The sequence below is a fragment of the Poecilia mexicana genome, unplaced genomic scaffold, assembly GCF_051168715.1.
Source record: "Poecilia mexicana isolate PSO_F unplaced genomic scaffold, ASM5116871v1 scaffold_5, whole genome shotgun sequence".
Taxonomy (NCBI): Eukaryota; Metazoa; Chordata; class Actinopteri; order Cyprinodontiformes; family Poeciliidae; genus Poecilia; species Poecilia mexicana.
In genome coordinates, this window is record NW_028263374.1 from 12727907 (window position 1) to 12740531 (window position 12625).

Here is a 12625-nt window from a genome sequence, read left to right on the forward strand (position 1 = left end):
TTCTGGACATGGTCCAGCCTGTTCACATCTGGTAAGAGGAAGGTTGGAGTCATATTTCTGAGTAGACTTGCTTTAGCCTTAATGGTTTATACACAGTTAAGCAAGATAAAACCAAAGTCGGTCGCATAATAAAAGATGCAAAAGCAAGAAATATTTTCCCAGAAAATAAACTCAACAGTCTGTAGAGGACCTGGAGCGCTGTCTGCTTCCTCAAGCCTTGTGACACGTCAACTTGTTGGTCACTAGTGAATGTTGTTATTTGGTATTTCTTTCTTGAACAAATGTACTAAAATTAAACCGTTACTTTTCCTATAGAAAGCAATGAAAAAAGCTCTCTACACATCCGTTACCATTGATCGCAATAAATATTAGGAACAGTGTTAACCACTCACTGAGTGGTTAACACTCAGTGAGTGTTAACCACTCACTCAGTGGTTAACACTCAGTGAGTGTTAACCACTGAGTGGTTATTGTATTATTGTATTATTATCTTAATACAATTACAAGATAATTGTATTAAAATTTATTCATGGTAAAAGAAAATAAAAATTGCTTTAAAATGCAAATCTTAATCTCTAAAACATTTATTCTGGTAATAAATTCAGCTTCTGTCTAACATCTTAAGCCACAAAATGTTCAGCAGCGTGTGTGAGATGTATGGATGCATGGGTCATGTGATTTCTTTCCATTTTATTTGGAGTGCAACAACAAACGCGGCGAGGAAACACTGGGAGAAATCTTAAACAGAAACGCAGCGCTCAAAATAACTGGACCAAGTCTGTTTGAAAAGGTAATCTAAATAAAATGACCTCAGTCTTTCATAAAAACTCAAACTGTCTTTTTCAAATGGATGCGTCACGGTTTGCTGATCGAAAACCTTGCGAGTGTCAAAGATGCTGAGTAGGTAATTACAGCAGGGAGGAGATGGGACATATCTGAGATACAATCCCTTTCATCAGCTGTTCTAAGTTCAATACCAGAGGCACCCCTTCCCCTCCGCCTTCCTCCCCGAGCTCGACCTTCACTAATAACCCTCTTCCCCCCTCTGTCCTCCTCCTGCCTTCCTGCCCTGGCAGGAGGAGGAGGAGCCCTTCCTGTCATTGGCAGCGCCTTTTAAAGGGAAGCCTGTGAAAACCGGGCTACTGTCCAGGAGATGGTTCCATAAAACACACACCAAACACTTGAAAAGGAGGCAAGAACACAAACACACACAGGCTTGCTAGAAGTACAGGAAAGAAATCTTGCAAAAAGTAAAATAGAGACCAAGCTAAAATGTTTGTAGCAGAGATATGGGCCAATGGAGGATAACTTAATGGTAAAACAAGACAAACGTTAGAAAATTGGAAGTTAGGTCTGGATTTTCGTGCATGTGTGAAGAGTTTGTCTGCAGAGTGAGGGGGAGGCTGCATTTATGTGACAGGTTGTTAAGTTTAAGTTTGTCCCTCCTGTCCCTTTTGTCCCTTTCTTTCTTTTACAACACCCCATAAACACAGATGGGTTTATATTTTGTCTCTTTTTTTGATATTACAGTCCATATAGCCTCTATATTTCCTCTTCTTGGCTTGCAGGGTCAGAGAAACCATGTGGAACCTTCTCACATTTTGATACATCAAAACCACAAACTTTAAATATTGATGTATTTTATTGGGAATTTTTGGGGAGACAAACACAAAGTAGTGCATCACTGTGAATGGAAGGAAGAAATAAAATAATAGTTTTGATTCTTACAAATAATTTGAATGATGTGTTGATTCGTATTCAGCCCCTCAGAGTCGTCCAGAGCTCAGGATATTGAGTTATAACCAAACCCAGCTGCAGTTTTTTTTTTCCATATACGTTCCCCTGACCTGTTTACTGTTTTCCTTGAACTCTCGAAAGGGGCTAAAACATTTTAACAACTGAAAAAAAAAAAAAAGTTTGTGAAAGCTGATATGTGTTGAGGGCAGGTTTGGAGATGCCAAGCTTGGAGACAAGTTTCAACACGACTGGTTTAACAACTTAAAAACAATCAGCTACAATATAATATAAAAATGTCTCGTTTCTGATGGCTTCAAAATTTCTTTAAAAAGGGATCATATCAAACTCCAGTTTTAAATAATGTGAACAATAAAATAAGTATGGCTCATAAAAACTATATAATAAGTAATGATATGTTTTATCTGACAAATAAATTTGAAAAAAAAAAATAGATTAAAGTATTTTAAAACTCAGTTGGGATATTTCTACCTTGACCATTTAAGCAAAGCAATACTTAATTCAGAATCCTAATTTGATACTTTATGCAAAAAGTTGCAACTTATTTAAAACACTTAAAACTCATGACCGTTATTACAATATATCCACAAACATGTCAGACTATTTTGAGTGGCACTGAATAGCAGTGAGGAAATGTGTCTTTTTTCATATTGCTCCTACATTTATCCACATAACGGATATATTTGTTTTAAACTCTGAAAACCATAAAGCTATGCCAAATGAAGCTAAAATAAAAATTAGACGAAGATTTACAATTTCCCCTGATGGTATCAGAACATAAATATTCTCATATTTACTTCTTCCAGTTTTAAACCGATCAAGGTTGTTGTTTTGTTTGTTTTCCTGTTTTCTGACATGATAAGGTTATTACTATAAACCTCTAGGTGTCAAAAGTGATTGAAGAAAAGTACCAAAGTATAAACACTACAGTCTGGATCTAAAATTAGCCGGAGATATTCTGGGCTAGAGGAGAACTCGGCTAGATTGAACGTTGTCATAATCTGATAACGACGTTCAATGTGACAGAGAGATTCATAAAAAATGCCACAGGAAAGCAGCCATTCTGAAAACTAATGTTTAAGATCAAATGTTCAATCACTGATAAAACAACTGTGGGGAATTTTCCATATTCAGCAGGCAGTAAAACTAGTAGAAACCTGATGGCTTTATATTTTCCCAGCAGAGATTCCTGCTATCAAACTGCAGGTTTTCCATAGTAGAAGATTTTCCTTCCCACTCTCACCTCATGCTTGTCAGTGACTGGATGCAATCAGAATGACTGGTTTCCACCAGCATTAGAAACTGAATTTGGCTGCACTGCATCACAACAGGGTCCAGACTGTAATGCATGTAATCAGATTTGATTCTGTCAACAAGACTGAACTGATTGCATCAATTTATTAATGATAATTTGATGTGTTTATCTTTTAAAAAGCCTAGAAATAACACTTGTTGTGTCTTGATATAAACTGATTTATTTAGACATTTTTTTAATGTAATCAACGATACTGAATCATGTAAAATGCACATAAAAATATTAATATTATCAATAATAATAACTCAAAACAAATAACACAAAATATAGCACCAAAGGTTTATTCCTATGCAAGTAAATATGCAATACACATACGGTGGAATTATGATTTGTCATTATCTGCAATAAAATGGCTTAAAATCTTTCAGAGTAAACATGGAGTTATATTAGATTGTCATAGTACAGTAAAATTGTTTTATGGTATTCAGAAAATTTATGGCAAATATAATCCAATAATAAAAGAAAAATAGTAGTTTAAAAAAAAAGAGGACCACAACCCTGCAAGGATAAGCAGGTACAGACAACAGATGGATGGAAGATTAACAAAAAAAAAGTTCTAATATTAACACTAAATTCTAATTGTGATCATTTAAATAAGTTATTAGGATTATTCTTCAGCAGAATAACAAACATGGCATGCTGACCCCTAACTTTTAGATGAGATTAGAGTCGAGTCACTGCTGCGACTAAGCTTAATAGTCACTGAGCAGCAGCAGCAGCAGCAGCAGCAGCAGCAGCAGCAGCAGCAGCAGCAGCAGCAGCAGCAGCAGCAGCAGCAGCAGCAGCATCTCCCTATTGTTTAGCAGTTAACTTTGCTCCGTCTCTGTGATGATATGAGGGTCCATTGTCTGGCCAGCTTTGAAGAGACAACTTTAAAGAGGATGCCAGGGGAAAATAAAAAAAGAGATTATCAGTGAATGAAGAGGAGCGACCACTTCCCCTGGAGGCATGAAACACCTTGAATCCCAAATTCCAGCTTCATCCTGCTATTCTTCTCTCAGCTCTCGCCTTTCTCAAAAGTCAAACGTCCACACACACACGCCAGCTAAATCACTTAATTAGCTCTTTCTTATTGTGATCGATTCATTAGAGGTGCTTGGTTACACAATACGAGGTGCGAAAGGCGATCCACATGCGAGCAAAGACTCAACATGCATTTTTAGCTAAAAAGGAGCACGCGCACACACACACACACACACACACTCACACACACACGCACCAAGAAGAAAAAAAGAGGGAAGGGGGAGAGTGGGCAGAGTGTGGCATGTCTCTGCTGTCTTAAATACCTAAAGAAATGGGAACAAAGGGAGGCAAAGAGGTGCTGCACTGATCCACACAGGAACAAATACACAGCAGAATGGTGAAGTTCCAGTAAAGTTGACATTCATCACTATCTTCAATCAAATGGGCAGAATGAGAGTCATAGTTTCATACTCATGGTAAAAATACTATTATTTTATGATGTTGAGAAAATGTACAACAAAGTTGTACATTATTAATTGATTGCATCTCAATTACTATTTAACTGATTTATTTCCAATAAACAACACACTGACGATTAGAGTCATGGTACAACAACGAGCACTTATTTCATTTTAACTTTGGTGTCAAAAATATGGAATAAACACAGAAGGAAAATTTTAAATAAAATCCCTATAGAGCAGAATAATATGCTCTTCATAGAGAAGTACAGGCATAATAATCAGACATCAGCTGGATAACCAGCAGGGCTGTCTGTGGTTAGCCTGCATGTTGCTGCTCAACAGATGTGCTGCTTGTTGTTTTCCAACTGTGCTGCCTTACTAAGAGAGTATTCACAGAATAACTATGCGTGTGTTTCACCACTGGAAACATTTTTCAAAAAGCTGAATTTGTCATTCTCCTAAAAGAGGCACTGTAAAAGATGAAAGTCTTTCCGTCAGCTCACCATGAACATGAGGTGCAGCAGTGTGTTACTCAACAGGGATTTCTTCATGAGGTCTAATCTCGCTGGGCTACCTGAATTTGAGTTTTCTTCATCCTGGTTATGCTAATCCATTGTATTTGGTTAGGTGGTGTGTGTTTTAGGGATTTTTTTTCTTATTTAAATGTACGTCTTTGCCATTCCTAAAACTAAATCTGTCGCCCTTTGGCGTTTTCATGCCGTTAAAGATGCATTTTATGAACCCAGCCATTGCAATTGATTTTTTTTCCCCTCTCCGTTGTGTTGGAGCCTCTTCATAATACCTAGTGGATAATATGTTTCTCATGTGCTACCAGTGTGCATCTTTAGATTGTAAAAAAAATACCCAAACATCTTTGTGACGACTCTATGCAGAAATTGTCATAAAGGACATTAAAAAGAAAAACTACAAGCACACAGAAGGGATTTTAAGACACCAGGTAGTGTCAGAAAATAGTGAGAGACAGGAAAATATTTAATTTTTTGTGTTTGTTTTTTTTTTTATAGAACAAGTCTTTAATAAGAAAGTATTTTCATGTTGCCCAGATCATAAAAACAATTAAATTTTAAATCGAATGACACCTGTTTAGTCCAGATATCATTAATAAGTTTGTCAACAAACCAAACAATATTCATAAACTCTTCTATTTACACAAGTTGAGAAGTGATTGATTTATTTGACCATCACTAAACACCAACTTCAACTCTTTTTTTCCCACCAATAACTTAAGTATTTCATCATAGTTTTACTACCTGCAAAATAAAGCTAACAGTTCAACACTATGTGATGGCATCACTTAAAAACAAAACAGAAGACGAGTAAATCGTGTATTTCCGGGAGACAATCCTCCTTAAAATCCTCCACAATTACTCAATGAAAAACTTACACATTTCCACTATGTGGGAAAATTGTTTTTTTTTTTGTTTTGTTTTTTTGCACTGCTTGGTAAACAATCATCGCTAAAAATAACCAAAAAAACGAGAAACTAAGCCGAATTTAAGGTATAGTAAGAAAAAAAAAAGATTAATGAGCACTTGTGGACATTTGTCTTTCAGGCTGGCATCTGGCAAAGCTCCACAGCGAGTTGAAACAGGCCCTGCTGTGGTGTTTGTCATCCTGACTCCTCATCCATCATCATTAGCGAGCGCCGCGGACTCGACTGCATTTAATGCGCTGGTACCTGAATAATTACCACAGATAAATAGACGAAAGGCGCTCTTCAGGGACATCTTAGCTGGTTGGTGAGAAGCGATGAATAAAACTGCGAAATGAGTCAAAGATTATATCAGAAAGCGTAAGAATAGACCGCATGGCAGCAGCGAAAGAAACTGGCCATTATTCCGGCAGATAAAGTGAGATTTTCTTCTTTATCTTGGCAGTGTTTGTGCGTGCCGATTAGATTTCTTACAACACCTGAACGCCTGATGCAATCTGTGCCTTTTCTGCTCAGCAGCTATCAGAAGAATGTCTGGCTTGTATGGTTCAGAAATCATGTGGTTCTTACTTTATCTGTCAGCTACTGACTTCTCTCTTTTTTTTTTTTCCCCCACAGCTTTCTTGCACAATTAAGAAGTTTTGGGAAGAGTTTGCATCGTCCAAAATAAAGAAATAGAGATTAGTCATACTGTCGTCGTCTTCATTTATCTTCAGCACCGCTGTCTGTGCGTAAATAACGCCATCTCTGTGATTGAGTGTGTCAGCCAGCATGTGATCTGAAGGCCCATTTCCCGTCAGTCTGTCAGTGTTGTTTCTGTTTTGGACTCTGCTCTCTTCTGGACACATCACCGGGTTAATTCCCTGCATTGTTTAAAAGAGCTGTCAATCATGTGAAGTCATTCATAAAGAAAACAAACCCCGTGATGTATAAATACACTCCCCGACTCACTCAGTCACACTCACAAAGCTCGCTAAGCACATAAACAAACAAGCTGCAGGGTGAGAACCGGCACATATAATCGAAAGGAATCTGACTCTTCCTGTGGAGAGAGCTCCCTCCGTGATAACAAAACCCACAGCAACAGCGTAGTGGCGCGCGCACACACACACCAACACACACACGCACACACACACACACACACACAGTGAGTTACTGCTGTTGCTTCTTCATATTAAAGGCTGATTGGACTCACACTGAACGCTGCCCGACCCGCTCCAAGCGAAAGGGTCCAGCCTGGAGAAGTAAGAGGTGGCCTTGCCCAGCATGCAGGAGCCCTGCCTGGACACATCGAAGAGGGGCCGAGGAACCAGCCCGAGAGCCTCCATGCAGTCAAACATGTTGTGTCAGATCACAGAGAGCGGTGAAGCTGGGAGAAGAGCCCAGAAAAGGAGCTTCCCGTGGAGTAACCTAATGCCCTGCTTGGTCCAGGTGTTCCCTATCTGTCTGCCACTGCCCTCTGGTCGTCCCGTCCTGCTCCCCCCCCCCCCCCACCTCACATGAACCAAACCTCGTCTTTCTGCCGGCTCTTTCTCCTCCCTTTCTTTATCCCTCTCTTTATTCCAGTCTTTCTCTGTTCCTAGATCACTTGCTTGGCTGCCTGCTTTCGCCCTGCCTGCTGTAACTGATCTCACCTCCCCTCTTGCTGGCTCCGTGGGCCTCTCACACTCCAGCACACTTACAGCCAACTATCTGCTGTGGTGGTGGGGATGAGGAGGGAGGAGTGGTGGGATTCAGGGAGGGAAAACAAGTCCGAGGAGGTGTGTCCCTGTTTCTGATTGACCAGACACCAAACACCGCGTCCCTCCCTTTCTCGCTCCAAGTTTTCAAACTCACCTCTACTTTTCGTGTGCAGAAAATGAAAAGGAATATTTTTTGTCTCCCTGTACTCTATCCTTGTTTTTTTTTGTTTTTTTTTTTGTTTTCCTGCTTCGGTTTTCATTGTGTTCTCTCCAGCAAAGCAGAGTTGCTTTCTGCGAAAGTAAAATTTAAAAATCCCAACTCGCACAGATCAGTTTGAATTTGGAGTGGAGAGAAAAATACGCAGAGAGAGACAGAGAGAAGTACTCCAACCAGCGCGTCAACTTTCACTGTAACTTGGGTTTACTGAAAGTACAGTGAGCTCATTAAATGTGTAAATGCAAAAACCTCACTCACAAATATGCATAACCTGCAGAATGGTTTTAAAGTAGTCATTTGTTTGTTTGTTGTTCTTTTTTTTAATAAAATTTACTTAAACTTAGTGGCTTAAATTTCAATGAAAGTGTGCATAAAATCAACCGCATGATGGGCAGATGATCAGATAAGTGGAGGTTTCCACTGTGTTGTAATGAAATTTATGCACTGTTGATTTCTCCTTTAATTATTCGACATTAGTTAGGTTATTTATTTCTGGTTTGAGCTCCAGAGTTGCGTGTTGAACCTGTGCAAACTTGCCAAATCGTCTCTGTGAATGTTGGTCAGTTTTCGGTGGAGGCAGTACAATGCAGTAGCAGGTGTGGAAATTCTGCAACTCTCCTCTCTTAGAAATCAAACTCTATCCTCCAAGCTATAAATAATTGCAGGATGGAGCGGGAGCCCCCACAGAGCAGGATTTATCAAAGACTATCTCCAGAATGTCAGAGTGACAGAGTGAAATGCAGTGGCAGCTGGTGGAAACAAATCTTGATAGGGCTGAATTCCAATAAATGTCTCTTCCCTTCCTACACTTCCACAATAATATAACATTCTCCATACAGCAAAATAGCACGAAGGGTTAGATTAGCTAAAAAGAAAAGATCGGATCGCAAAATTGCAAAATGTATAGTATTTAATCATTAAATAATTGTCAACAGCTAACACTGACTCAAAATTGAGAAAAAAAAAAATACAGAAAAGCCATCCTACCCAACAAATATCATTATGACAACAAAACCTTAACATAACAGCAGGAGCAACTCAAAGAAATCTTAGCAACATTTATCCAGAGCAGCATTAGCATTATGCTAACCAGAGCGACATAAGCATCAAATAAACTGCAGCAACATTCATAACTGATTTCCAACAAAGAATAAATGACCCCAGCAGCTGATGAACAGAAAAAGCGAACGACAGAAAGTAGCACAGTAATACAGTAGCTAAAACGAATGAAACAGTAGCTTACCATCCAGCGCCATAGAGAGAGTGTTACTAGCTATCAGGAAAGTCCTCTGCTCTGTCATTCAAACTGCCGTTGTCGCCACTAGCAACTTTATCACCATGACAACCCAGAACTTTCCAGCATTCCAGCAGGAGCGATTCTGAGCTCCCCAAAGACATCAAATTCATTGATGCTGATTGGGCAAGTGTTTATTATTTTTTCCATAGCAACCACACACAATTGGCTGTTTAAGTTAACTTCTAGGGCGCCATTAGCTTAACCCCAGAAAACTGACAGGAGTCAGGGGTAACTTACTGTTGGATGACAGTTAGCAGGGGGGAAATGCTCTCAATCAGATTAAATTTGGGCACATGCTATTAAGGAAAACAGGTTAATACAATTTCTTAAAAATGTTTATAGGTCATTTTGAGATACACCGCCCTTTTCCAGCGCCCCCTATTGACCAGCTGGTATTAATAAAATGACATGCAAGCAGTTCTGACCTCAACCCACTGAACACTTGCTCTTGCTACAATGACCAGAACAAGTGACAAATTTGTGATAAAAATTTGTTTCTTGAGGATCGAGATCCCATCCCACAGCAGTGTGTGTGACCAAGCTGGTGACCAGCAGCATGATAAGGTTACAGGCGGATCTTATATAAACGGTTGAACTTCTAACATGTCTTGTTTCTTCAAAAGTCCAGTAGAAATACCAAAAAAGTGAAAACTAAAGTCAGAAGAAGCCCAAAGTATAAGTAGTAAATTAAAAGGAAACTATTTTCTACAGACGCATGTCAGCTGCTCATAAACTTTGAACAGCGTTCGACCCCAGCAGATAATCAGGACCAGATAATATTAAAGCAAAGTGGGTTTGATTTATAATATTGAAGAGTCCAGTTCTAGCTCTCATACTGGTTTTGGAAATGTTGTTAGACTTTTGGAAGTCAGTGAAAGAGAATAAAGTGACTGATATTTACCAATACTAACTGTGCTAAAACCAGATTAAAATGTCAATGCTAATAACTTTTCTTTGTCTTTAAGGAGTAGTGAAAGAGCTGTGTCACGCCGACTGCTTTCTTGCTCTCATGGGGTGACATCACCTCCGCTCCATATACAATTTGCATTTTTTCAAAGTACATCAGAGCTTTTTCTTTTAAATTAAAATAGCATCTTGCGATATTATACACGTCTACATTTTCAGATAAAATGTAAGTTTAAAAAGCTACCATATCATGCTGGTTTATTTGCAAAGCACGTTTAAAAACATTAATTGCACCTGTCCAAAGTGATGTGGAATAAAAACAACTTAACATCGGAGGAGACAGGCAAACAACACACTCCTGATGCACAGCGATAAATAAAGTCACAAAGCAGCTAAAAAAGTTAAGCTGTAGCTTAAGGGGAACTTACTTTACTCACGGGTTAAGATAACATTTTGCAGATTTGTGAAGACAGTTACACGTCAAATACATCCAGGAATTAGAAAGTGAATACTGAATGTGGTAATTGTGAAACTTATTGAAAACAGAATCAAGTAAAATCGATATCAGCAGGCCTAAGTCTTAAAAATTTTCCTCTAAATCTCTAACTCTTTGACGGCAGCTTTAAAGAAAAGGAACATTGTTTAAAATAATAAACTAACTCAAGAATAAAAAGCTACCTGTACCTCTCACTAGCAGAGGAAATCAAAAACTAATTCACGTTTATCTGGCTCCAGTTTGGACTGTTTCACTGTTTTACTGGTCGCAGCTCATTCAGCTCAGTTCACTTTTATTAAAATGATCTCTGTGTGGGTCATTTCCCCTCATTACCTCCAGGTCTTTACTATCTGGTCTCTATCGAACTGAACTCTTTGGATGCAGCCATCCTCCCCTCGGTCACACTGAAGTGCAACAGTGCTGCAGGCGGGCCGCGCCAGCCCCAAACTCTGCAAAGTCTGGACACTTTGTGTACTAGACAAACTCCCCCTCCCTCCACACCTCCTCCCTTTCCTTCCCTCGTTCAAGAGAGATGAACTCTGGAAGAAACCCCCACTGGGGCCCTAACACCCCCCCTCCCTCCGCCCCAACCACCAACACCACCTTCACACAGATACACACTCAACTTGTCCTGCCTGTGGCTTCGTACTCTCCACATTTCTTTTGTATATTTATGTGTAGAGTCTGTTGTCTTTGTTTTTCCTACACTTTTTGTTTGTATTTCTTGCTCTGTCTTGAATATATTAATGGATGTTTCTCCCTATTTTTACAAGTGAATCTATTATTCTCCTTCCCTTCTTTGATGATTATTTTTTGCAGGCGTCCCTCCAGTATTTACCTGTTTTTCTGTTTGCACCCTCACACACCCGCTGGAAGCGGAGCTGCCCCACATCGGCCCGCTGAGCTCTCCCTCCACACCTTGAGACAATTAGCCTCCCCGCCTCACAGCACCCTGCCCCCTGTTGCTGTTTGAGAAAAGAAGCACATAAATACGCTGAGGGAATGCGAATAAATGGAATAGCTGGATCACTTTCCTAAAAAAAAAACAGAAAAAAAAACACACAGGCTCACTCGTCCTCCTCCATCCACACAAAGTGAGTCTCTTTGAAACGTAAAACACTTTCAAACAAGTTTTTATTCTTGTTTTTCAAACATCCAACTCGTGAGAGGACGGAGTTGTTCTCCAATAAAAGTCCAGTCCTCATGTCAGACACAGACATACGAGACTGAACAATGGGTTTCTCTGTGCCTGCACAAGTCCAGCAGCGGCCGTTCGCAAGCGCAACGATACGGTCACAAATGTGAAGCAATGAAATGTGAGCGCAAGACCGCTGTTTGTGATATTCATGGGTGTTGGAATGTGCAGCAGAAAGAGTGGCGGTGGGTACGTGTGTGCGTGTGTGTGTGTGTGTGCGTGTGTGTGTGTGTGCGTGTGTGTGTGTGTGTGTGTGTAGACATGCTGACAATTATGTGTGTGCTTAAAGAGAGTGCATGTGATGACAGACAGAAAGGAAAACACACAAGTCTCACTCTGAGCCTTTAGTTTCAAGTTACTATAACAGTCACCTCACACACACTCAAAAACACACTCAGATTCAAAATACGACCAAGAACAAGATGTCGCTAGCACAAACGTTACTGTTATGTGAAAAAAATTAGGACACTGTCAAACATTCGGTTCTTTATGAATAAACATGCTGATGTCTAGCCCTCTTATTGTCTTTCTCTTCAGAGGAAAGTGATTTATTTGCACTTAAACTGCAGCAATAACTTTGTTTTACTCATTTAACAAAGCATATCAACAGGAAAGGTTAGGACACCCTGCCTCCCAACAGCTTGTCTTATGCAATAAGAGAGACTTTTCTCATAACTTATCTCTGATATTGGCTTAAGAAAAGTTTGTCCTGCTTCTGACTCTCAGCTGTGAGACACTTGAGGGTTTTTGTTTTTATGAACAATCACTCAGTTAATCCCTGGTGGATTTACTGGTATACTTCAGGTCCCTGTCATGTTCTGGGGTCCTGTTCTGCTTCAGCGTTTGTTTCTTACAAATGATCTCATGTTTCGTCCGATGCACAGT

At 39.6% G+C, this 12625-nt stretch overlaps 1 protein-coding gene across 3 annotated transcripts in view; it reads right to left on the reverse strand.

The window, feature by feature from the left end:
- The window catches only part of rargb (retinoic acid receptor, gamma b), a 48493-nt gene that overhangs the window by 12579 nt on the left and 23289 nt on the right, over window positions 1-12625 (reverse strand). Inside the window, exon 1 of one of the 3 annotated variants that reach the window (XM_088005548.1) lies at window positions 7143-9354. The exons of the other annotated variants lie outside the window; for them this stretch is intronic. Within the exon in view, the coding sequence (XP_087861674.1) occupies window positions 7143-7287 (145 nt within the window). The 5' untranslated portion in view covers window positions 7288-9354. Of the gene's footprint in view, window positions 1-7142; window positions 9355-12625 lie in introns of those variants that run through there. 3 annotated transcript variants of the gene reach the window in all.